The 27145-nt window shown below is 43.0% G+C and overlaps 1 protein-coding gene across 4 annotated transcripts; it reads left to right on the forward strand.

Annotated features, from left to right (window-relative positions):
• Positions 1-413: 413 nt before the first annotated feature.
• ODF2 (outer dense fiber of sperm tails 2) lies at positions 414-26274 on the forward strand. Of its 4 annotated transcripts, XM_034793881.1 has the most exons (21): positions 638-652; positions 2723-2807; positions 3638-3791; positions 5976-6101; positions 6848-7018; positions 9093-9259; positions 10214-10343; positions 10699-10830; positions 11561-11635; positions 11865-11936; positions 12922-13038; positions 14953-15138; positions 16148-16257; positions 17279-17414; positions 18167-18277; positions 18867-18971; positions 20792-20950; positions 21800-21900; positions 22984-23146; positions 23533-23658; positions 24530-26266. In XM_034793881.1, the coding sequence occupies exons 3-21, from the start codon at positions 3684-3686 to the stop codon at positions 24701-24703; spliced, it is 2469 nt and encodes an 822-aa protein (XP_034649772.1). In that variant the 5' UTR covers positions 638-652; positions 2723-2807; positions 3638-3683; the 3' UTR covers positions 24704-26266. The 4 variants fall into 4 exon arrangements, with proteins under 4 accessions (XP_034649771.1, XP_034649772.1, XP_034649774.1 ...); XM_034793880.1 differs by lacking the exon at positions 3638-3791 and having other exon boundaries at positions 414-652; positions 24530-26274; XM_034793883.1 differs by lacking the exon at positions 638-652 and having other exon boundaries at positions 3680-3791.
• The last annotated feature ends 871 nt before the right edge of the window (positions 26275-27145 follow it).

Consider the following 27145-nt stretch of genomic DNA (forward strand, 5'->3'; position numbering starts at 1 on the left):
GTCCCCAGGAAGAGCAGGTTACCTCAGCTGCTCTCCTGGGGCCCCAATCCAATACCCACCCTGTGCAATTGCCTGGCGTGAGGCTGCATCTGACCAGCTTTGAAGGGGGATGCTGCTGCCTGGCTAAAGTGTGGTTGATTAGCTGCATCTCTGCCAGAGCTGAGATTAGGTGATTCAGCGCCCCTCCTCCCTGTGGCCCTTTTCCCCCCCTGCCCCTCCCTCCTCCAGCCCTGATTCAGCCCCACCCCCCTCTTAGCGCAGCCTTGCCCCGCCCGGCCCCCTCACCCACGCCAGGCGCCTGTTGCCCGGCGTTCCCATAGTGACACGTCCCGGCTCGCCCAAAGGGGGCGGGCTCTTGTGACGCCGCGACGAGCCCTGGGAGCTAATCGCGGCGGCGAGCCGGGGTCACGGGGGGTTTGAATCGCCCAATGGGGGAGCTGCGGGCAGCGTCCCAGAAGCGGACCCGGAAGTTCGGCGGCGGGTCCCGCTGCTGCTGCTGCTTGTCCTGCCCTTGCTGCTGCCCCCTGCCCCGTCCCCCCTCGCCCCGTCCCAGGGGTCTCCATGGCAGCAACAGCAGCAGCTACCGCCGCCTGGCCGCCAATTTCGAGGAGATCCTGAGGCGGCAGCTCCGACCCCGGCTCGGCCCTGCATGGTGAGGGGGGCTGGGGGGACGGGACGCTGGCTGAAGTGGGATCTCGGGGTCCCCCAGGCCTGCTGGGCTAGTGTGGACTGGCCAGGGGCACGGGGGTCCCCACAGTCCATGCGGTGCAGCGAGTCACACCCTGCGGGCGGCGGCTGCTCTCTCACATCTGCCCCTCAGGGAGGGGTTTCTGTGGTGTCTGGGACGTGCCCTTTGCCTTGTGACTTCGTCCATCCGCCCCCTAAGGACTCGTGAAGTTCCCCGGGGCCGGGCATTCCAGAAATGAGCCAGTCCCCGTCCCCCTCCGAGATCAGGAGATGGGCTTAACAGTCAGGACGCTTTTACAATGATTGTTCAGGCTTCAGCGTTGCCGTCTTATTTTTTTTTGAGCCTTTAGGGTTCATGTTTTCAAGCCTTTTTCCGCAACCATAAGGGCTAGATAAACTTAATTGTTAAAAAGAGATTCTTGTGAAATAAAATGACTCCAGAAGCTGGGGCTTTAGGAAAGAAATTCTGTGAGGTAAAGTAACAAGAGTTAGTAATAGTGATGGCTGTTGGACAAGGAAAGCTCCTTTATTCTTCTAAAATATCTGTTCTTGCTGGCGAAAACAAAATGTGCTGGTTCTAATGAGACTGTTAATATTGTTTCTAAATACACATCTTCCCAGCCTGTGGGTATTTGTTTTTTTTTCCCCCCCATGTCTATAAAATATTTTTGCTAAACCTGTTCTGGTATGTTGTTTTCTTTACTTTTCAACAGACACTTTCACTCTGCAAATTTAATCATTTTAATGAGCCTGAAAAATCTCAGCCTCTTCAGAACGATGATCGCAATCTTACTAATGTTAATTTACCTTGGGCATTTGGACTCTGCTTGATGTTTGGCTAATAGGTTTGGATATTACTACATTTATCCTGCAAGATTCTATGATGTCAATTATACTAAACTGATGCCAAAACTATTTTTAGGGTTCATCTGCCTGGGAAAATTTATTGGCATAACTATAAAAGTAATATAAAACTACCATTATATTTATATTGGTGTAACTTCCTGTGTAGATGCTCTTATTTTGTAATATGAGTGTCCTTTTTTGGTTTAGTTTATGTGGCTTCCAAATTATCATCTTAACCCATAATAAACATCATCTATTAAGAATAACTATCTAGCCTCTTTCCACAGATCTATAAGAACCTTTGTTAATTTACTATTCTTTTTCCTGCCATTTATTCATGTAGTCCTCAATTCTTGCTGCTTTTCCCACCACATTGCAATAATGAGCACAGAGGGTCAATAGTGTGATACATTTTGTCTATTACTGTTTGTAATGGTTATTTGGCTTATATGAAACTGTTTTATACCATTTGAAAAGCTGTTATGAGCATTTAGACAGTAGGAAGTATTGGTTTGTAGCAGTTCGAGACAGCAGTAGCGGAAATTGGGCAGGAGTAGTAAGATGATGATCAGAATGATTTGAGTTGAAGATCTAATAGTTTGTGACATGCTAGAAACATTTTGGAAAAAGAAAGCACATATTGTTTTCAGGATCAGGAACATTTGGTAAGCACTGGTCAGAAAGAATCAAAACTTTGTCTTTTATGGCCAATCCACCCTGCAGGCAGAATCAGGTGTCTTACATATGATGCATCTTAAAATTCATTATCTAGCGTAATGTGTGTATCATACCTGAAAATCAAAGTACTTCTTTTAATCTTTTTATTTTAACATTTCTTGTGCAAAGAACGCTAAGGCACACTCTCTTGTCAAGTGTTTTTTAGGTACATCTCTACCCCGATATAACGTGACCCAATATAACATGAATTCGGATATAACGTGGTAAAGCAGTGCTCCGGGGGGGGGAGAGGGGGCTGCGCCCTCTGGTGGATCAAAGCAAGTTCGCTATAACGCAGTTTCACCTATAACGCAGTAAGATTTTTTGGCTCCCGAGGACAGCGTTATATTGAGGTAGAGGTGTATTTAATATGTTTGAATCAGGATGTTAGCTTTCTACTCGAGGGAATGAGAAGCTTAAGGAAACTAGCATCCTCTCCTACTAGTAATCGATTTAATATTTCTGCCATCAGGTGTCCCCCCTCCAGCAAAAACGAGATAACTGCAATCTCAACACAGAGAAAAGTGTCACAAGGAGCTGAGGATCTTATGCTAACTGTAAGTAACTGGGATTGGAATGAGGTAATCCTCCTTTTTGCTGTATTCAGGTTAGTGGTGCTACTTTTCTTTTCTAAGAAGGAAACTTTTATACTTTTATAAAATACCAAGGAATTAAACTGTGTGCATTGATTACTTTGAATTTGTTTTCATACCTTGCTATTGTGTGTTAGGCACATAATTAATGTGGAAATAAAATACATGCATCATTTATGAGAAATAACCTGCAGAGACAAATATAGGCCCAGTCCTGCAAGCATTTACATATGTGTTTTAACTTTTAAGAACTGTGAGTAGTCCCATGGAAATCAAGGGGACTATTCAGAATGCTTAAAATTAAGCACAAGCATGTTTGCAGGATCAGGCTCATATGGCACATCTGATGGGTTCCTTTTAGTTTTCCTAAATTCTTTAGTTTGCTGGTCAAAGTAATGGCCCTGTTGTAAAATTTCTATTCAAAATCAGATGGTGTTGCTAATCAGATCCCTTGGCATGCTCTAAGACCTTGAACTCTGGTGACTCTTACAGACACCCTCTACCAATACAACACGATCTTTACATTGTCTGTACCATCCCTTGTCCAAACAAAAATGAAGGGCCAGATTCAGCCATGGTGTAAATAGAAGCTTATGGAGTTATTCCAGATCTTACACCAAAGCTGCATGTGATCCACAATGGCAGGTGCTACTGAAAGGAAGCTCAAACTGTGTCCTAAATACCTTGACCCATCTCAGCAATTGTAGCTGTCTGGGGACAGGTGGCTAGAGGCAGTTGTCCAGTTTGACTGGAGCGTAGGGAAATTTTATTATTTCCAGTTTCCTTATTCACAGGTTTCCTTTCATTGTATTGCCCTTTCCCGTTTGTTGGAGAAGAACCATGAAGAACCGCTCCTCATCTCCCCCTTTGCACGTTCACGTGGATGAAAACACCCCTGTCCATGTCCATATAAAAAAGGGTCAGAAAACAACACCTGCAAAAAGCCAGGTAGGAGTGTGTAGCTGGGTGTTTGTAAGGGCTACAGACCAGAAAAGTGAAGGGTCCTAGAAGCACCACTGAAAGTTCAAGGTCTGTTTCTACCACTTGAGGTCTGAATAGATAGATAGTAGGTTAGAGAAATAAGATAGATTTACTTCTTAACTACGTTCATTTCAGTGTGAATTTTCAGCCATACTTTTAAGTAATCTTAAAAATTGAAACTGTGTCTCATATGGGTAATCTACGTGATTCAGTTTTATATTTACATGTATATAGTTGGGTTACCATTTGTACTTCTATAGGCCCTTTATCCAATGGTCTTTAAAGCATTTTACAAACATTTAGTTAAGTTTCGAGCTACCTCTCCCTCTATCATGAGATGTGGAAGTACACCCTGACACCCTTTTTTTTGCTGAGGAAACCATACTGTATTTTACAGATGCTTTTTAGACACCTAAGACGTTTTAACTTTAGTCCTGCCCCAATTTAACATAGTTTTTTCTGGGTTAACATTTTGGCAAGCTACTGCCTATTTTCTGATCATCTGGAGGAAGGGTTGTTAGGAAGATGGTAGCTGGAGATCTCAAATTCCACCTGTATCAGGTTAATGAAAGATTAGATTTAAAAAGACTCTGGATTGAAGACATCTGCTGGTGCACAGACAGTCCAGACTCATAAAAGCTATAGTCTCTTGGGCATTGGCCAAGAGGATCTAGCAAGTAACCTTAGATATAATTGATTAGCAGGTAATGGTGGCTAGGTTTCAATTCCTAGTTGGAGCAGGTGAAATGCTCTTCAGAGGTCGAGATCATTCTTAAAATGGAAGACCCAAAAGGTAGTGAGTGCTAGCTTATTTTTCTTTAACTGTCTGCAACGGTTATATTTTGCCCCCCTCTCAGTTGGGGTGTGTGTGTGTGTGTGTGTGTGTGATGCCACTAGTGAATATTTGAATGAGGTATACCTGATGATACTCAGCTATATGCTTCCTTTGTTTTTGGACCACCTGATCAAGCCTCAGAATTGTGCAAAAAGCATCTGCATTTTCCTTTAGATAAGGAAGCTTAAGATCAACCCATGTAGGAGTGAGAATACCTGTTAGTCACAAAGCAGGGAAAGTGTTTCCAGGATCTTCATAGATCAATCCCCCAATCCTCCATTAATACATCATGGCTCCTGTTTGTGAGTCAGGTCTGGGAGATAGGGAGGATCCACCTATTTTGCTCTTCCTGCATAGAAATAAATGTTGTGGCAGTGCTTTTGTGTGTCTCCTCTCTTGCCCAGAAAGACTACCTTTTTCTCTCTAACCTTGACCTCCCTTCTCTCCCATCTGGCATTCTGTCTGAGCTGGGCTTTCTTAGTAGGTCAACTCAAGCTATTACGACTATATGTAAAATTATATTCATCTAGGAGCATGGTACTCAGCAGCTTGCATACTTCCCTTTAGTCCACCCAAGGCTCTCTCGCTTGAGGTTTAATAGGAATTGGGCTTAAGAACAGGAGATTCTTGGTTGAGGGACCTCTATTCCCACTTAATTCCTGTGATATCTAATGTTCTTCTGTGGTTGTCTTTAAGGTTTGGTTTAAGGTCTTGGCCTTATTTTCTTATACTCTTGCTCCTTGGAATGCTTTTTGTCCCAGTCCTCTTGATTTAAATGTTGTCACTGGGCCTGGTTTGATTTATTTCATGTTTGTTATGTCCAGCATTCCAGGTACTGTTTTTAATATGGGTGCTTTATAAATTAAGACATGAAATAAACCAAAGAAGTGAAATGAAAGTAGGTTGTCACTCAAGTCCTGATGTAAAATTTTGCAAGCAAGCAAACTCCTCCTCAAAATGTATAAAAGGACAGACCTGCTTTAACACCAACTAGATCTATTTTCACAGGGTAACCAAGGCCCTCGTTGCATCACAAGAGGCAGAGCTACAAGTGATGTCATAAAGGCCCTGGCTAACAAATAGCAAGAATGCTTTCATTTTGGCTATATGCTCTCCTATTTATGCAATAAGTTTTTCTTGTGCTTGGCTTTGCCTTGTTCCTCCGGCTGCTGACTCTCCTCTCTGATATACCATGTGAAGCAGTCTGTGGTACTATTGTAAGAATGATGTCGTGCCATTTAACTCTCACAGCATTAAAGGCTTAAATGATTTTTTTAAGTCTTATGAGGTTTATTTTGTTTTTCTCTCTCCTTCAGCCGAAACACAAACAGAAAATGAAAGGGGATACCGTGAACGTGCGCCGAAGCGTGCGGGTGAAAACCAAGGTCCCCTGGATGCCCCCAGGCAAAACATCTATCCGGGAGTCTGCCTACAAGTGGGAGGTATGGCTGACTTTTGCTTTTTAATCGGATGGGTTGGACTAAGAGATGGTACCTAGATTTTTACCTTACTGTCGGATTGGAGGGAGCAGGTTGGAGGGTGCTAGATTGTAGTTAAGGTGACCACTACTGCCTGGAAGTCATTTTAAACATCCAATATTCATCTCTGGCTTTTGGAAATTTATTTGTACAAATAGATTCTGAATGGGGGATTCATCATGTCTGTTTCGTCAACAGCTATCTGTCCCTTTTTCCTCTTTCCAACTCCCCCTCAATACCGCAAGGCTGAGAAATCCCCCTTTGTGTTTTCCTTTTCTACTTTCCTCTCTAAAAGACCTTACCTTGGGGCACTTTTTATAGGCCACTTTTGCTACTCTGTGACTGTCATAAGATTTCTGGAAAGGAGTGTATTATGCTCTCTTTCCCACCAGGGGCTGAATGAGTTGCCCACTCCCAGCTCCTACTGGCTTGGAATTTGAACTCTGATTTTCCTTCATCAGATGATCAAGCTAATCCCTACATGTGCTGTTTTGGTGGATTTTGGAGTATTTATTTTTTCCCCATTAAGAGCCTTTTACAACTGACTGAAACAGGTTGAAGTAGAGAGGATTATAGCCTGGGTATTTTATCTTGCCCTCATTCGAATTTTTTCAGAGATGTGATTCGGTCCTAGTTTGGTTTTGGAGATGCTAAGGTTACAACATTGTGTGTACCATTTAAAAAAGCCATGACTATTACATCCCCACCAGGGACCAACCCATCGCTTGGAAATTACTCCTCCAGATTCAGAAAAACTGCTCTCCGTGCTGCGTCTGAGTGACCTCTCTACAGACGAGGAGGATGCTATTCACAGCAAAATGAACAAATATGAGAAGAAGATAGATAGCCTGATGAATGTAGTGGGGACACTGAAGAATGAGGTGAGAAGACCATACTAAAGGCTCACAGGGGGTAATGGGGAGGGGCTTGCAGATTAGGCAAAGTGATACTGAAAGAGGAAACTTTGGAAGAGGATGCTAAAGACTGGGGTACAGTGATGAAGGGCAAATGGATGCTCAACTCCTTTGTTACATATCTTAGAGGCCTATATGAATGAGTTGAGAAGGGCTTAGCTACTCTGATGCGTTGTTTATACTAGCGTTGTCTGCTAGCAAGGTGGATTTTGGCTTTCGTTCAGTTTAGCTATATCTCAACTACAGATTAACAAGAGGCTTTTTTACTTATGCTAAAATGAATCATGGAACATGGATGACTCTTTGTCATACAAGATGATGCTTTGCCTCAGTTTCCATGTGTAAAGTCTTGTTCCCACCAAGCTCCTAAACCTAAAAGATGTTCCTCCCTAAAGGTGAAAGTATTGTCTTATCACATGGACCAATAGGCTCTCAGGGTTGTCTTGTTGAACAGTATATTCCTCATGGCTCACTACTGGAACTTGCACTTCAGGGACGCCGTGTTATCCCATGTAATCTAAATGGCCAAGTACTTGTCAATATTTTAACAGCTGTCCCTTGAGAGACTGCATACAGAATTTTAAAGATTAGATTTAATGTGATGCCCAAACCCTCTAACAGGCCTAGCATGGTGAGGGCAGACCACAGGCATTTTCCTTTCTTTCAGCTTCCCCCAGAGCAGGCAATATATCCCAGTTATATTGCTATGTAACTTTGTGTGGTTTGAATTAAAAATCTCAGAACCTATAAGCAAAAACAGGACTTCTGAGTTAGACTGTTATCATAAGTAGTTTGAGCCTGTCTGTGCTCCAAAAACAAAAGTCAATTACATGATAGGGTAACTCAAATGTCTAAACTCAAATAATCACACCTGAGGACAGCAGGGCTGAGCCGGTCCCTTGGCTTTGGAAACATACAGCGGGAAGAACACACAGGTGAGGGCTCTGCCCTGTATGGCTAGACCGGCAGTGTATCACAAACTCTGATAAAATGACACAATGGGCTTAAGCTGCAGCAAGGGCGGTTTAGGTTGGACATTAGGAAAAACTTCCTAATTGTCAGGGTGGTTAAACACTGGAATAAATTGCCCAGGGAGGCTGTGAAATCTCCATCATTGGATATTTTTAAGGGCAGGTTAGACCGACACCTGTCAGTGACGGTTTAGATGGTGCTTGGTCCTGCCATGATGTAAGGGACTGGACTAGATGATCTCTTGAGGTCCCTTCCAGTCCTATCAGTCTATGATTACAAAACAGTTGTCCTCCAAACCAGTTACAACATGGTTTAAACGTAAATGGGATCTAACTAGGCTAATGTTGTAGATATAACATGGAAGTATCATCCATGTCACCAGTTTTAACCTTAATTAGTCAAGGGAACACTAGGCCCTTCTTCTATATTGAGTAAAGGCAGTACGTCTGGTGCATTAATTGAATTCCAGCGTAAGGTCTCAGTCTGCATTCCTAAATATCTTCAGCAATTGATCTGTAGCACCGTTTCTCAAACTGGGGTCTGCGGGTCTGTGAGGGTACCCCAGGGGGTCTGCCGGTTACGCTGATTAACTCCTTCATCCCCCACCCTCCCAGCGCCTCCTGCTCGCTGGGAGGGAGAGGGAGGAGCGGGGACAGGGTGCGCTCAGGGGAGGGGTTGGAATCATGTCTGGGGCCGCCAGCCCTGCTGATCAACTCCTTCCTCCCAGTGCCGTGGAACAGCTGTTCCCCTGCATGCAGGAGGCACTGTGAGACTGGGGAGGAGCCGGAAAGAGGCAGGAAAGAGGTGGAGTGGGAGCTGGGGCTGAGTGGAGTGGCTTGGGGGTCCGCAAAAAAATTGAAATTAAAAATGGGGGTCCTTGGGTTGCTAAAGTTTGAGAACTGTTGATATAGTATTCTTCATCTACTAAACTGTTGAGGAGCATTGCTGTGTGCTGTTGACCAGCTGCTGCATTTCAGTGGTGGGGGATCTGAACCATCTGTAACACTGTAAAAGCACCTTGATTTGTGTAAAGCTCTATATACATAAAAATAAGATGTGTCCTCCTTAGGCCAAGATACAGAAGCGGGAGGAACAACAGCAAATGGCAAAGCGTCTCCTCGAGGAGCAGAAGGATGAGCTAGATGAAGTCACACAGGAGCTGGTGGAGACAGAACATGAGAATACCCTGCTCCGACGTAACATTGAGCGCATAAAGGAGGAGAAAGACCTTACTTTGTAAAGAACTTACTGTTTAACTCCTATGTGTACACGTACTGTAGTGATGTTTAAAGAGCACTTCTCTCCTTTATAAAAACATTAACAAATTTAATTTTGGTTTGCTCCCAGGAATATAGGACTGAGTGGCACTGCAGAATTGGCATTCTCCTTCCTTATATCTGCTTCCTGCCTAATGGTGCAGTGAAACCCTCTTTCCTCAGTGTGACGTTATTTTTCCCTAGGGGATCTCATTGTGGTGGTAGAAAAAATCTGTCTCAGCCTTCCTGAGGCAATTATTTGGAAGCAAGTAATGTTTTAGCTCATTCTGTTAGTCATTTTCACTGAGTGGGGAAATAGTCAAACATTCATGTTTGTTTGTGAGTCATCATCTCCCCTCTTCCCCCCATCACACACACTAAAGTTTATATGGAAAATAAATCTCTGAACCTTTCAGAAGAGCTTTATGAATAATTTTTAAGGCTTGGGAAGGGCTTTGAGCCCTTTATGAAGGGTTTCTTTGAGTTCTAGTCTGTGTTCTCTCCAGTTTTTTAGACTGTCCAGCTTCATGTTCAGCTGATACCATTTTAGAGGCTTATTTCTGAGGTGATATAGGTTCTTAGGATTGTTGATATCTAAGATAAACGGTGTTGTGGTTTAGTATTTGGTGGGGGAGGTCGCTCTGAGATAACCCCAAAATTAGCCCCCTCTGATATTCCCAACTTGAGCGATGAGCTTCTAGCAAGCACAGGAGGATTGGTAGGGTCTGCTGATCCCCACCAAAACCCACTTCCAAGACTGAAAAATGGTATATTTTTAGTATTTGTGGTGTATCATTTTGTTTGGGAGGGTTTATCGGTTAACCTCTAATCAGAAACTCTAATTACAATGCTTCCTTTAAGGGTGACATTACCAGTGCAGCCTGGTTATTGCGTTTGGCTATCCATTCTTCTGATAGCTGTGTTCTTCTCGCAGAATGCAGAAGAGGCACTTGCAGCACGAGAAAGAGTGTTTGATGTCCAAGCTAGTTGAGGCAGAGATGGATGGGGCTGCAGCAGCCAAACAGATTCATGCGCTGAAAGATACGATTGGGAGACTCAAAAATGTAAGTGATGGCATAGTTCACTGTAGCATTTGCTGTACTCCCACATTGCTGTTCCAAGAGCTGTCCCAGAATCACTGATTCAGAGGTCGTCAAGGAAAAGTGGAGAGGTTTCTAGTGCTTGATAGGCCTTTGGGCGCAGAAGGTACTGAAATCCAGATTAAGTAAAATCTGAAGTCCTTTTGAATTTACAAATGGGAGTTTATCAGCCAGCATCTTAACATCCCACTGCCCTTTGTAGATGTGACAGTGATGATCAAGTTGTTTTGTTATGCTGTGTTTGTATTGTACACATCTCTCATACCAGACTCTAGATATTGAACTGCAGACAAATATGACCATGTCTTCCTTTTTTTAGGAGAAACACATGACCAGCTCAGATGTTAATACGCTGACAAGGCAAAAAGAGTTGCTGCTACAGAAATTAAGCACTTTTGAAGAAACCAATAGGACGCTCCGGGATCTACTTAAAGAACAGCACAACCGGGAGGTGAGCAGTGCTGCATGTTTAACTTTCCCTGATTTACAAGAGACAGCATGGTCTAGTGGACTGAGACCAGAACTTGGTGTCAGAACTCCTGAGCTCTAATCCCAGCTTTGCAACTGACTTGCTATGTGATCATGGACAAATGCTTCACCTCCCTCTGCCTTGGTTCTCCTAATTGTACTATAGACCTTACCCTTCCCTTTTGTGGCCCAGATAAAGTTTGAACAGTAGTGTGAAAATGTTAAGAGCTCTGAGTGCTAGGCAAACTGCAGGAGTGATAATACTTCGGTGTAATTACTATTCCTACTGCAGCTTGCTGAAGGTGTGCTGCTTTGGTCAAAGGCAGGTCAGTGGCAAAGTACTTCCTCAGCCACCCATGATTCTAGTAAAAGGAACCATCAAAGGCTTGTGTTTGCCCAAAGTGTGATTGTTTGCAAGATCTTAGTTTGCCATTGTGCATTTTAGTATCCCCTTTGCCTGGGTTAAAGGAGATGGGAGTGAGGAAGGGTTTCTGGGATGGGAGTTCTGATGGGAAGAGGGTTGAAAATTAAATTTATTGGCAGGGTTGACACCTTTTTAATGTTCTCTGAGAACTGCTGCTTGAATGCTGACGTAGATAGATAACTTTCTCAGGTCCATCTTAAATTGGAAGGCACGTTTTCTTTGGGGTTAGGACATGGAGGGTGGCTTTGGAAAATGCTTAATGGGCTCTTGTTTGTTCATTCTCTTGTAGAAAGATGCACAGAAATTGATGGAGCAGCAGGGGTTGCTGCTAAAAAGGCTGTCTGACTCGGACGCAGAGAAAGCGGTAATGCAAAAGCATGCATTCAGTACATGGGAAAATATGAGATTTACAGTTTATTCTTTAAAACATGGGTGACCAATAGTGATATATATTGCAGCGGTGCCATTGAGCCTGATGGAGAAAGCTACATTGGCCTTTTTTTTTTTTTTTTTTTTTTTTAACACCCCCTTTTTTTCCCACTGCTAGCAACAAAGTCTCTTTTTCACTTAGGATCTGGGTGTTTGTCTTCCAGAATCTGAAGACAAGGCTACAGGAGAAAGAGAAGGAGGTGGAAGATCTCATCAGTCAAATACAGACAGAAAAGGTAGTTTCCCTTTTCTATTACAACCTCTCCTTGAACACACACGAACCTTCAAAACTGTAACAAGGGTCTGGAATTCTGAATTAAGGCATTGCAGATCCTGCTTTCTTGTGTGAACTGGCAGATGCCTATCTAATCCCCACCTGGAATTGCTGATTTATTGATAATGTCCATCACAAAGACTTCAGGCAACAAATGTCATCTCAGGACTGGCTTTTCCTAGGGTGTTTCCAAAGCTGCTATTGCACACTTTGCACGGGAGGGTTTCAAGGGCTTGGAGGCAGAGAGCCAGGTTAGGTGCCTTGCTGCAGCAAATCCTGATGGGTGATCTTTTGCTGAGAACCTTCAGTTGCCCATGGCCTCAGGTTCTAATGTGCCCTGCCTCCCCCTGGTCCTAAGTACCTAGGAAGCAGATGGACACATGGCAACAGTGGTCAGGGAGGAGTGTATTTTGGCTCAGAGAGAATCCTTGCAGACTGGGCAACCAGGGTGATTGTGGGACTCTGTGCCAGTTTAGAAAGAGGGAGATCCCATCCTGGTGCACTCGGATGGAGAGAGGGATCTCTGAGGATGCTTCAGGGAGATGGAGAGAAGGACAGGGCTTGTGGTAGTGGAATAGGGAATATCCCATTCATCAGCAATGTAATGCAGAAATACTTGTTTTGGGGGTGCTTAGAATTACTATAGTTTTCTGTAAACATTTTGTTCTCTTAACTCTCTGGACAAAACTGCTGGATTCCAGCAAGCCATGGCTCTCCCCTCAGAGGTTACACACACTAGCTAACCTGGGCAAATTTGACTGACATGTCTTGTCTCCCTGCTTCCATGGCTAAAAAAATAAGTCCCTGAGAGTGCTCTTTCTGGCAGTTCCTGTTATAGCTGCTGGTGTTTGTTGAAACAGAGGCCTGAACTGTTGCATGGTGTGAAATGTCCCATCTGCTTCAATGCCTGGGAAAACAACACTTAGTCCTGTTTGTTTCATATTTAGGATCAAGCGAAGACAGCATGCGAACTCTCCAAATCCATGGAAGCTGTGAGGGGTCATTTACAGGCTCAGCTGCGAAATAAAGAAGCTGAAAATAACCGTCTGGCTATTCAGATCCGGGTATGTTTTTGGTATTCACCAGACCATTCAAACTGGTCAGCTGAATGCATTGAAGAGAGTGGCAGTCACTGACTGTTCCTTGCCGTGCCCATCCAATAATGAAATGCATAAGCTGGCATCACTTACGCCATTGCTGTACATTTTCTTCTGTAATTTTGATTGAGAACTAAAACTCTTTTCACTTGTATAAAGGGAAATCATAAACCTTTAAGGGTTAATTGTGTCTTTAAGTAATTACTTTAGATTTTCCCTCAAATTAGTTATGTTAAAGAAATGGTTTCTGCTGAACCATATATCAGGAGGGATGGGCAACTATTTAACTTATCTGGGAAAAGGAAACTCCTTTATCTGATTGCACAGAAGTGTGTTTGTTTCACTGGATCACTGGTGATACCTATGATCACGGGTATGGAACGACTTCCATATGAGGAGAGACTCCAAAAATTAGGGCTGTTCAGCTTAGAAAAGAGACAACGAAGGGGGAATATGACAGAGGCATATAAAATCATGGATAGTGTGGAAAGAGTGAATAGAGAAGTGTTGTTATCCTTTCACACAATACAAAAATCAGGGGTCACACGATTAAAGTAATTGTCAGACAGTTTAATACAAACAAGAGGAAGTACTTTTTTATGCAAATCCACAGTTTATCTGTGGAATTCATTGCCATAGGTTGTTGTGATGGCCAAAACAATAACTGGGTTTAAAAAAAAAAAAAAAGAATTAGATAAGTTCATAGAGGATAGGTTATTAGCCAAGATGGTCAGGGATGCAATCTCATGCTTGTAGTGATCCTAAACCTCTTGAATGTCGGAAGATGGGTGGAGCACCTCAACGGCTCTGTCCTGTATGCTCACCCTGAAGCTCTGGTACTGCCCACTGTCAGACAAGATACTGCTCTAGATGTACCGTAGTCTGAATCAGTATGGCAGTTTTTAGGTACTGAGATGAAGAACGTTGCTTTGGGTTATCTTGATGAAAGCTGTGTGTTAATCATCTCTGTAATTTTAAGAAAAAGGCTATATACAGGTATGTTCTTCTATACAATGAATTATCAAGACAGATGCATGTCAACTGAAAAGAGAGATTCCTATGTAGAACAAAAGGTTGCTAGGTCTATATCTACCTTGGAAAGCACTCAGGAAAGATGACTTCATTGCTGAGCAGAAGTATGCCACACATGGTGGAAAGAAAAGAATCTTTCCTTACATATAGCAATAAATATTGGGCCAAATTTGGACCTAGTGTAAGGATATACAGCTTTTAGGTCACTGGAATTGCACTTGCTTAAACTAGGTTTGCATTTGGCTCAATGTATTTAAATATAATAGAGTTCAGAGCTCACCTTGTTTGGTTCTGATGTAATATTAACCTTTAAATTCTATACTAAGACTAGAAATTACTGCTATTTGATTCTTCTTGAGACATAATTCCTGAGCTGGTTCCCAAGAGGTATTACCCTTATTAACTGGTCTTAAGACAAGAGAATGAGACTGAAGGCTCCTCTCTTAGCATATGCTAATACTGAGTGAAAAGGTTAAAGGATCTATCATAGCTTATAAATTGCACTAAGAGGAACCAGTTACTGCCTTGGGAGTGAAATGTGGCAGCTGTGGTTATCAGCACACAGCAACACTACATGCTACTTTTAAGACTGGAAGTTTGGCATCCCAGCCCGCCTTCTCCACTGCAAGAATGGTTTTCAAGATCATTTTGCCTCTCATCCCATGAATTAAGTGGACAGAGCTACAGTAGGAATAGCAGACTGAACTGAGATTATACTAATGTGGACCACATTGATAGATGGCTTATGTCCACCTCTCTCCTTGGCTGCTGGGAGATGAGTTGACCCTCTTGACTGAAAATGATCTAGAATGAACATAGAATGTATTTTTTTTTTCTTTTCCTTTCCAGAATCTGGAGCGCAGTGGAGCTCAGCATAAGGCAGAGGTGGAACATATCATGGAACAGCTAAAAGAGCTGAGGCAGAAGGGGGAGCGTGACAAGGAGGCCCTGAAGAAAGCCATACGTGCACAGAAAGAGCGGGCAGAGCGCAGTGAGGAATATGCAGAGCAGCTGAATGTCCAGCTAGCAGAAAAGGTAGTTGGTCCTAGGGAGGAGGGAAAGAGAATCCTTTAGAATCTCTGTCTGTGTGTCTGCATATCCTTGACTTTTGATACCAGTCCCGGGGGGGGGAGAGCTGCTTTATCTAATGACGTTTATTTTTGTACTGGGGCCTCAGCCCATTTGCCCTGCATTTAAAACAAAGCCTTTTTTCCTCAGCTGTCATGGTTCACTGCTCCTTCCTTTGAACAAGAGCATGAGATGATTTATATCATGTGATTAAACTAGCAGATCTGATCTTGTCCAGACTTCCTGGTACCTTTAGAGCCTGCCGAGGGAAGAGAGAAATGGACAAAAGGTTGCAGGGCCTCGCTTTGCTTTTGTACTTGCATGCTGGTTCAGTACTGAGCTGCTTTCAGCGTTATGCATGGAATTGGTAGTTGACAAAGAAAATTTTCATAGTGGCAAAGGGGAAAAAAGTAGGAGTAGAAAATGGGAATTTATTTTGGCAAAGAGAAAATCATTGGGGAAGGCAATTAGAGCAGAGAATATAAATAAATAAGACACCTAGACTTGCCTTTGGAGAAAGGGGATTGAAGGATATGGCAAAAGCAGGAAGATTGGGACTAGGACAAACCAGAAAAGCTCGAACATTTTAGACCACTTGTCCCCTTCCTGCTCTTCAGTAACTTGTGTTCTTTTTGGGGTCATCTCCTGTGTCCAAGGCCAATGCAGATTCTTAGCTATACTTTGCTTTCCTAACTACTGCATTTGTTGTCTTCAAAGAGGAGCCCCTCCTCTCTCTGCCAGTATGGCTGTGAGCTGACAGCATCACTGGAAAATGTTATTTGGCAAGGATGTGGAGTGATAAAAGGAATTAATGTTTTGCAAACCTGACTGCTGTTGAGCAGAAGTACTATCTCCAGAGTGTTTGATATTTGTTGCTACCATGGCGTGTTCCACTTTGCACATCGCTGTCGTCCTGTGATTTAACTTTTTTGTCAGTCTCGCCTCTCTCATTCCATGTCTTTCTCTTGTTTGACAGGACAGTTACGTTGCTGAGGCACTGTCCACTCTGGAGTCCTGGAGGAGCCGCTACAACAAAGTGGTGAAGGACAAGACTGACCTGGAACTTGAGATTGTTATGCTGAACAGGTAAGAGCTCTGGCGTGGGGAGCCAGGGTGAAAGGAGCTGGGATACTGGTTCAAGAAGGGACTCCTCGAGTCTCTCTAGATTGGACCATAAGTACTCAATTGAAAGCCAGAGTCAGTGCGGCCTAGTGGTGAGAGGGTCTGAGAGCCAGGAGGTTTGGCTTCTACTCCTGACTCCCACAATGATTTGTTGATTAAGTCACTTATCCCTGTGCCTGCTGCCCATTCTGTAAAATACATATACTTACTTGTCTTTGAAGGATCTCAAAATGGCTCACAATGAAAGAGACTATTTAAATGCATAATAGTTTCATTAAGGCTGATCTGTTTTTGTGGGGCTTGGGGCAAAAATTGTCAGTATCCTCACAGTGCAGTTACCACAAAGAAAACTGAGCATAGGAGCAAGAGGGGAAAGTACCATATTAGCAAGAGTGCCAAACCTATGGCTTGTGGGCTGTACGTGGCCCATCGGAGCATTTCATAAGTCCTGCAGCCTGCTTCAAAACAATATACTAATGGCCGATTCATTCATGTTTTGTTATGTTTACATCATTTTAATTTATACAAGTCTGTAAATAGACAATACTGTATATAGGTTGTTTCTATCTAAATGAATATGAGACAAGCTGAACTTAAAATTATAAATCAATACAGGTGACTTTAAATCTTATTAAAATATGTAGAATCTATTTGGCGCACACAAGGCTTGAGGTGCTTAGGTTTATGTGGCCCTCCTGTGTAATAAGGATGGGCACCACTGCATTAGCCTATACAACTCCGATATAATACATCAGTGCCACTGCAATGAAATGCCAGCAGCCCAGTAACATCTGTGTGCCTGTTTTTCCAAAGGGAATGGAGCAGCAGAGGAAACCAGAGTGAAGTTTGTAGTGTGTGCATGCATGAGATATGGAGGGAAAAGGGGAAATAAAGAAAGGATGTCTTGTTCCTGAAGCTGAATTTCAAAGAACAAGAGACTTTTTTCTCTGTCATTTAATGGTTAATTTCACCTCCTGCATGGCAGCCGTATTACAGACTTGTTGGAGCAGCAGACCTCCATGGAGGACAAAATGCGGGAAGACAGAGATGCTCTGGTGGATAAACTGCACCGACAGGCCACAGAGAGCACATCTTTCAAAATGGAGAATGAAAGGCTGAAGGTCAGTTGAATATCCAGGCATTTTGTAGTTGCAATGTTAGCATAAGGGAGAAGTTGTAGTGAGCAGCTGCTACCCCTGTAAGTACAGAGAAACATTATTCCTTTGAGCCCATTTGATGTCCGATCAAGTTGCATTGGTAACCTTAGTGGGTTGACTGTATATTCAGTCCTGTGTTCCATTGTTTGACTTGGGTATGAGAGACTGAAATTTGTGAAGAGAGGAACATATAAGGTTTGTTAGGGGAGGGAAAGAATAGTTTTTTTTCTACCCTCTGATTCAGTATGTGGAATTGGAGACATGCTTACCTGCCTGGGCTCCTGGATGATATATTGTGTCATCCAATTATACAGCTGGACAGGGAATAAAAACCATATCTATAGGGGAGAACCACAGCCTCCAAAATAGAAAGATGCCTGACATCCTCTCCAGACACCTACAAAACCATCTATGGTATGGTAGGTAATCTACCTGATTATCCGTTTAAACAAAGCTTCAGTCCAAATAAATCAAGCATGACCCTGATCCAGTGGACACAGCTCATTTAAAAGTGTTTGGAACATGATGGAACAACTCTCATGCAGCTGTAAGGCCATGTTCTCTGCTGGCATGCATTGGTGAAGCTCATCGAAGTCAATAGGACTCTGCCAGTTACACGAGCAGAGAATCTGACCCTTAGTTTGCACAGCCCCTGCTCTAACTTAGCTTAATGTACATGGGGACAGCCTGTTCCAAGCAGTGTCTTCTCCATTCAGGCTACCATGGTGCCAGTGGAGGAGAAGCTGAACCAAGCTCAGATGGAGGTGCAGCAGCTCAAGGCATCTCTCAGGAACTATGAAGGGCTGATTGAAACCTACAAGTCTCAGGTATTTTATTCAACCCTCCTTTTTCCTTCCCTCCTCACACACATTTGTTTTCTTCCTTTGCTGTTGTGGTTTATTCTCTCATGCCTTAATTCTGTTTGCTAGCTATCAGATTATGCCCTGTTCCATCTGTCGTCTTGCTTTTCTGGTTTTCATGGCTCTAATAAACCAAATCTATTTATGCAAAAGCTTTTATAGGTTATTCTGTTCAAATGGTAGCCTGTAGGCTGCCACCTGCTGTATTCTGGACTGTGGAAAACTTGCTTCACTCTGCACACCCTGATCACCCATTCTGTTAGCAGAAGCTGAGTCCATGTGTAGCGATCTTGCTAAGAGACCTGGGTTTTGGGGTGGTGATAGGGAGGAAAGGCACAAAGAAGCAAAGGGGGAAATCTTCGGAGGACAGCACAAAGAAGGGTGAGAAGGCTATAAAAAGTACAAAGGTGGAAAAGCTCCAGCACTTGGGATGGAGGTGTCCAGAGGTTCACAAGAATCCTGCTACTGGATCTCAACAATTGTAATTGTGCCAGTGTGTAGCAATCTGTGGTTGAAAACCCTAACATAGTCGTGTGCCAATTCTTTCTGTGCCCAGGTGATGAGAACCCGAATGGAAGCCGATGAGGTGACTGTGAAACTGGAGCTTTGTGACAAAGAGAATAAGACGCTAAAAGATGAAATGAACAAGGAGATTGAGTTGGTAATTATTTCTCTAAGAAAACCTGGACCATTACATTGGTACATGGCAGCCACTCAGGGCTGCACTCCTTTCTTGGCATAGTGGAAAACAAATGTGCTTGGACTCTGAGGGAAATAAGATGTCCTCCAGACAGGTTTGCCTTTTCCCTCAGCTCAAGGGAGAATGGAAGTGCAAACTAGTATTTATTTTGCCACTTGCATTGAATTTTCAGAATGCCCCATGAGGGGCCTTGTCAAATACATAGTGTCCATTTGAGGTGGTGCCCTTCACTGGGGAGAGGTTTGTTCAGTGTCATTGATTCTGAATTGTGCATCCTGTCTTTCAGTGGTTGTCATGGAACAGTTGTTCTCAAGAATACTATATACATTAATAAAACTCAAGCGATTTGTAGCCATTCACACCCTGTGGGAATCCCAGAATCTAAGTGAATGTGTCTTGGAATAGAGGAAGGAATCTGCATTACAATGAGCAGTTCCATTGCTGGCCAGGCATCTGAGATGCCCTTTGTGACAGGTTGGATCACAGAAACCCCATTGGGAATTGCCAACTGATGTGCCAAGACTACTTTTGCCCCTGCCAGCCTGGGAATCCAGCACCCTGTCTTGTTGAGCCAGACAAGCCAGTTTGCTCCAACATAGACCCAGGATCTGAACCACATGCCCCAAAGCTGCAGACTTAATTGAAAGCAATGTACAGAAGTGTTCCTTTCTTTAACACTCAGATGTCCAACTCCCAATGGGGTCCAAACCCCAAATAAAACCTTTTTACCCTGTATAAAGGTTATAAAGGTTATACAGGGTAAACTCATAAATTGTTCGCCCTGTATAACACTGATAGAGAGATATGCACAGCTGTTTGCCCCCCCCCCCAGGTATTAATGCATACTCTGGGTTAATTAATAAGCAACAAGTGATTTTATTAAATACAGAAAGTAGGATTTAAGTGGTTCCAAGTAGTAACAGACAGAACAAAGTGAATTGTCAAGTAAAATAAAATAGAACACGCAAGTCTAAGTCTAATACAGTAATACAATTGAGTACAGATAAAATCTCACCCTGAGAGATGTTTCAGTAAGTCTCTTTCACAGCCTGGATGCCTTCCTAGTCTGAGCACAGTCCTTTCCCCTGGTACAGCCCTTGTTCCAGCTCAGGTGGTAGCTAGGGGATTCCTCATAAGGGCTCTCTTTGTTCTGTTCCACCCATTTATATATCTTTTGCATAAGGTGGGAATCCTTTGTCCTTCTCCGGGTTCCCACCCCCTCCTTCTCAATGAAAAATCACCAGGTTAAAGATGGATTCCAGTTCAGGTGACATGATCACATGTCACTGTAAGACTTCATTACCCACTTGCTAGCACACACGTATACAGGGAGACTTACAAGTAAAACAGAGTTACCTGCAGACAATTGTCTTGGTTAATGGGAGTCAAGATTCCAGACCACCATTAATGGACCACACTTTGCATAATTACAATAAGCCCTCAGAGTTATATTTCATATTTCTAGTTTCAGATAGAAGAGTGATACATTTATACAAATAGGATGACCACACTCAGGAGATTATGAGCTTTTGCAAGAGATCTTTTGCATGAAGCATATTCCAGTTACATTATATTTAAACTCATTAGCATATTTTCATAAAATCATATAGAGTGCAACGTCATACCCTTATTGCTGGGAAACAGAGATGCTCTGGTGGACAGATAGCACCAACCTACTCAGATTTATTAGCCCACACTCTTCAGAAATGTCTGAAATAAGGTCACATGTTTCATTGTTTTTAACTGACCACTCTGTCCTTCCATTCCTCTTATCCCCATAGGCTCGGAAGCAGTTCCAGAGACAGCTTGCTGAACTAGAAAAGCTGCCCGAGATCCTGAAGATCACGGAAACAAAGCTGGCAGAATGTCAGGATCAGCTGCAGAGTTACGAAAAAAAGAACATGGACCTTTCTGCTATGATTACAGATCTTCGTCAGCGGGTAAGGGACTGGCAGAAAGGACCCACAGCTGCACTGTCTGCAAGCCGGGGACCAAGATGAGTTTCAGGTCGCAGGAAGTTCAGTCTTTGCCTCTGTACTTGTCTCTTTTTGAAATGATTAAAACATCTGCACTGCAAAATAAAGATGTGTGGCATGTCTTTGTTTAGGGAGAATAGTAACTTAGCTGGTGGCTTTCCTTGCTATTTCAAGGCTTTCTTTCAAACTGCTTAGATGCAGAAGCTTACTGGGTCTTGAAGAGAAGCAGAACCCAGAATGCATGGGATTTCATTCACTTCTGTCACCCAGATCAACTTATTGGTGGCCACTCTCTCATGATCATCCGCTCACAAATGTTGCTCTGCTTTTACTTTCTCCCCCTGCCTTCCTGATGCCATGCCAACAGGGGCCTTGAATGATTCTGCGGCCTATGTGCTTTGCTTTGATAATCCCATGCAAGTCATTAGCTTTCTCAGTATTTCAGGCTCTGAATTCTTCCCGGCCTTATTACTACACACAAGCGTCTTCTAATCTGTGTGCTTCACTATGCTTGCAGGTGGCTGCTCTACTATCAAGCTTTTATGGCACCTGACCGCTCATATATGGTGTGGAAAAATTCTATTTCATGATGGGTCTAAACATTACCTGGAGGAACTACACAAATTTGACATGTAGCTTTTTGCTGTTTCACATACTGTTGCCTCCATTTCCCTCTCCAGGACTTTCCAGAATTGTGAATTGAAGGTGTTATAGCTGTGGGTTTCCTCCTCCCCAAGAACAGCACCCATTTTAGTTGGCTGGTCTTGGGTTTGTATTGACCTCCTACGTAAGGTCTGTTTTCTGTCATTTTAGATTGAGCTCCAGGGAGACAAAATGGAAATGACAAGAGAGAAGTATCAATCTGCCCAGGAGGAGAACAAGCAGCTGATCTTGAAGCTAGAGGAGCTGGAGAGGTTAGAATATATAACTGGCCTGCTCTCCTTGCCTGACTTTTTTTTTTTTTTTTTTTCTCCTCCTCTCCTGACCCTTCTTAGTCCCTTTTTCAAGGCACTAAGGTAGCTGCTGGCTTGCTTGTGTATCTTTCCATCTCCCCGAGCCTTTATGCATTTAAGAGCCTTTGTAGAGTTAAATCGGAAAGGTAGGTGGTCTGGCCTGCATAAGTTTGGAATGCTTCTGTAGAGAGGATGTTAACTTCTTTAGTCAGGAAAACACCTCAGAAGGACTACTCCTTCCCCCATCCCTTTTTTTTTCCCTCATGAGCTTTCAAGTACTTCCTTGTTCTGGCCAGGTTGGAAATACGCTGAGACTGTCCTTTTCTATGTTATTCCTGGTCCCTGCTGAAATTTGGAATTGCCAGAGATGTGAGCATAGGAAAAATGAGATTTACTTGTATGTAGTCAAAATAGGTTCAGGTTGGCTCTTATTCAGAGTCTGTGCCCATCCTGAGTCTTCAGTCTGGTAGTTTGTTCTAAGTAACCTTAAGAAGAAAAATGTTCATGAAATTTTCTTCTGTGTGGGTCACTCTGAAGTCCTCTGCAGGCACACTAGAAAAATCAACAAGAACAAAGGGCCTGGTCCCACACCATTGGCTCTTGGAGGAGCTCCACTGAAGTCAATGAGAAAGGACAATCCATAATTGTCCACTGTGGAGTTTCTTACACCTTCCTCTGAAGCATTTGGTACTGACCACTGTCAGAGACAGGATATTGCATTAGATAGGCCACTGGTCTGATCAGGTATGGCAGTTCTTAACTTCCTGTATCTCTCAGTGCTTCTACACTCCTTCATTGGTGATGCTGTGGTGAGGACAGGTCAGTGAGTATTCTCAGTCGGTCCAGGCATGCCTCCCTATCTTGAAATTCTTTGGTGTTAGATGTGGAGTGCGAAACTCTGGTTGGTTCAGAGGTCCTGACCTTTTGAGGGGAAGTTGAAGATTGATCTGTCCCCTGTCCAACCAGTGACCTGAGAGAGAGGCGCATTGAACCAAATGGTATTTAATGATTAATAAAATTCTTTATTTTGCTGTCTCAACCCAGGAAACTAGAGACAACGGGTGCACAGAACATTGAGTTCCTTCAAGTCATAGCTAAAAGGGAGGAGTCTATCCATCAATCCCAGCTGCGATTGGAGGAGAAAACCCGTGAGTGTAGCTCCTTGGCTCGGCAGCTGGAGATGGCCATTGAAGATGCCAAAAGACAAGTTAGTAACTCCTTGTCAGAGTAAGAAACTGATCAAATGCAGTGGAACTCCCAAACTGCAGGAGAGCAGGTTACTAGCTGATGGAAGGGGATTCCTCTACATTCCATCACCAACCTTCTAATTTTGCTTCCTCTTGCTGCATTATCTGTAGGAAGCAGAAGCAAAAAAAATGAAGTTGGTACTTTGTCTCCAGTAGACACACACAAATGGAAGGAAAAATGCTAGACTCAAATGCTCCTTGTCTTTGCCAGAATGAAACAAAAATATGTCCAGCCCTCCTCTGGGGCGAAGGGGGAGGAAGTTATTACCATAGCAGAAGCAAAGCATTTTGTACGGACAACACTCTTGCCAAAGCAAAAACTTTATTGCCTTGTTCCTACTTGTAGGTGGAACAAACGAGGGACCGAGCAGCATCTAGAGAGAGGGCAGCCCAGTCCAAGATGTTGGAGTTGGAGACCCAGCTGAGCCGGACGAAAACAGAACTAAACCAGCTGCGTCGGAGCAAGGAAGACGTGAGTGTTTTGGAGGGGATGTTGTTGATAAACTAGCAGCCTTGAAGCAGCAGGAAGAGTCTGTAATCCCATGTCCCATCAGTATGCTGAAGAAATTGTACAGTAACTTTGTTGTGGTGTATCTGTGTCTGCTGTGATGGTGAAACACACTAATGTGTTTGGTGAAGTATAAAGTGTGGAGGAAGATGTAGTTTTTGCCCCCAAGAGGCTTACAATCTAAGTCCCATACACAGGGTCTGATTCTCGTCACTTATACTAACAGTTTGAATGGAGATACTCCTAATTTACACTGGTGAGAGGAGAATCAGACCCACCATACTGTTCAGACAAACACTACATCAAAAACCAGGAGAATGGAAGGGATCCAGACAGTACAGGTGTTGCTACATCTAGGGGGGAGTTATTTTCCTCCCTTTCATCACCTTTGGATGTATGAGAGAGGGGCTGAGGAGTGTTTCCCTGCTAGGAGAAAGATTTTGTTCTTTTTGAAGGGGATCTTTTACATTTGGTCTCCCATTTTCTTTCCCTGTTTACTTTAGCCCTGGGATTGGAAGAGGGCTGACCTACAGCAGGTGATAACCTCCTGAGTTTCTTCCTAGAGAGTGGTTCCATTTTGTTTTGTTTTCAAACCATTAGTTAATCAGAATGTTAAGTTCCTGTTCTGATTGGCTGAGTTACCTTGTGTGTTTATATACAAGTTCATGTGTGGGGTTGGGGCTGAGTGAAATGAGTGATAGACTTTGTGTTATGTGGTGTTTGTTGCAGTGACACATTGTTTCTAAAAATCCCAGAGAATGACAAGAGTTAAGGCTAGTGTGATTAGAATGAAAACTCTCTAGCCTTCAGCCCTGTGTTTTGTGTCTTCATGCAGTCAGAGCGCCGATACCAAAGCCGTCTACAGGACTTAAAGGATCGCCTGGAGCAGTCTGAAAGCACCAACCGAAGCATGCAAAACTATGTCCAGTTCCTCAAGTCCTCTTACGCCAATGTCTTTGGAGAAAGTGCCTTATTGAGCTCACCTATCCATTCCCGATCTCCTCCATGATAATAGTTCCCTCCCTGTCCCTCTGCTATTGAGAGGTACAAAAGGGGGGCCAGATTTCAAAGCCATATCTTGTCCAGAAAACTGTTTGGGATTTCAGAGTCTGTGTAAAGAGAAGTCTTCCTCTCGTTCTCATTGTCTGGGTGAGATGGAGCTGCAGCGGTGTACAACAGGAAAGTGGGATTGTTTTCTGTTTGGGAATTGGCACTGCATTATCAGCCATGCCCCAAAACATCTGGGTTGGAGTATGTGGGGAATGCTTTCCCTTTCATCTCCTAATCCCCCAGTGGTTACTTCTCTTGTAACTAACCTGGTGGGCCTTTCAATTAATCATATTAGCTATTTTTTATTTTTTATAAGAGTTCCGTCTCTTCCTTTTCGCTCTTCCTACCTTGTGTTCTTTTCTCACACAGCAGAGATCATGTTTGTTTTTAACTCTCACATACTGTGTTGATACAGCTGACCAATGGGGATATTAGGAGATAGTGCCACCAGTACAAGTGTGAACCCAATAGTGATAACTAAGTGACTGGAATCCACGCTGAGAATGGGTTAGCTCCTGATCAGCCACCCTTTTTTTTTTTTTTAAACAATTTTTTACTGGGAAACAATGAAATTGTATCTTCTCACCTGATTCATGAATACTGTCTAATCCTTTATTATTTCTTTTGTGTGTGGTTGGTGTGTGTTAATGCTTCTAATCTGCATATTTTCTGGATGCCCTTTTCCCCCCAACAGCCTGATCCTGCATTCCTTGCAATCCCAGGGTCTGAGTCAAAGCCATTTGAAGTCAATGGAAAGATTCCCATTAATTTCAGTGGGTCTGGAATCAGGACCCCATTCCGAATACAGTGGGAGCTTTGAGTCAGCTGTAGGAAAAAATAAAATAAAAAGACAGACTTGATGCTTGGCTTTGCCCTCAAAGCCAGCCTGCACATACTCCTGTGACATGAGGTCATCTCTGGGATGTGAAGGAATGTCAAGGTCTGTGGGCTCTACTGTGCCCTCCAGTAAGCAGCTGTTCTGAAATATAGTAAACATTTCATTTCAACCCCAGCTGTTTGGCTGGGGGGGCTTTTTGGTGGTGGTTTTTTTGTTTTGTTTTTGTTTTGTTTTTTTAATTCTGTTTACATGAGATGCAGTCATCAGTGGAATGTTTGATAAGGGATTTCTAAGTTTCTTTTAATCAGTATTTGAGAGTTCCATTTTAATGTGTAACTTAAAAAAAATCCAAAAGGTGCTATGATAAAATTATTAAACTTCAGAAGTTTAAAATTGGTGTTATTTCTGGGGTTGACACTTCATCTTGTAAATTGTCTCATTATCTTTCCACTGTTGTTCTCAAAGGAAATTCATGGATTTTTTAAATTTAATCTTATTTTAAAGATGATTAAAACTAATACACCTTTCAGCCATCAGCACTGGTGCTCAAAATACATAAATTTGTTGATGAGACTAGGGATAATGCTGCAGTTGCTTGAGGGGAAATGAATCCTTACAATAAGGGGAGGAGAAAGCAGTCGTCACTGATAGTCAAATGTATAATAAAATCAAGAAAATCAGTTCTTAATCTTTCCGTTTTTAGCCTCCAGCTCCAGCACAAAATACCATAGTCCTGTCATTCTGAATCAAGAAGTGTTAAGGTCTCAATTGCCCATGTATCCCAGACTTTGAATTTTACATTTGCCAAAGGAAGCAAGGGAAAAGGCCCTCTGTGTCTTGTGATTTTAATAGGGTCCAGTGCTTTTCTCTGCTCTCTTGTGTTGTGGGAAATGAAAATGTTGGCTCCTTCATATGTTCCATGTGTTGCAGCTTCCTTCGTGTTTGTATCATTCTGTCTCTAAAGAGACATACAGAGGCACTGTATGTCTCTTTAGACAGAGTTGGCTCACTTCCATAAGCATACAAAACTCTTGTTCTGTTGCAGTTGAAGTCTTTCATGACTGTCAACCTCCCAGTATTATTTTTGAGTGAATCCCTAGTCTATCAGTGTTCTCTCCCACAGGAATACCCAGCTCCACATTTATGCAGTTGGGGTGGGATTTCTAAGTACTACATCTGCCTCTTAGATGCAGTATCGCATTATCATTCAGCAGTTAATATGAGATCCTATTTGTTCTCTAGTTGGAAGTTGTTTTACTTTTCATACATTGCTGTCACAGTTAGTTCAGTTTTCTGTTCTAAGTTCATTTAGTTCAGGTTGTCTCTAGATTTCATCATGTAGGCATCCCTTTCTTTTTTGCTTCTGTGTGTACTCCTTGGTAAGGAGCCCAATGCTCCATCCATTTTATGAATAGAACTCCCATGGTTTCAGTGTAGTTCAAAGCACAAAGCTGCTGCAGGAATGGGACAAGGGATAGTTCACTAATATTAAACATGACAATTCCTCTGCTCTATTTGTCTTAATATCCTTCTGATAGAAGTATACCAGATGCTCCAGAGAAA

This window comes from Trachemys scripta, chromosome 17 (genome assembly GCF_013100865.1).
Source record: "Trachemys scripta elegans isolate TJP31775 chromosome 17, CAS_Tse_1.0, whole genome shotgun sequence".
Lineage (NCBI taxonomy): Eukaryota > Metazoa > Chordata > Testudines > Emydidae > Trachemys > Trachemys scripta.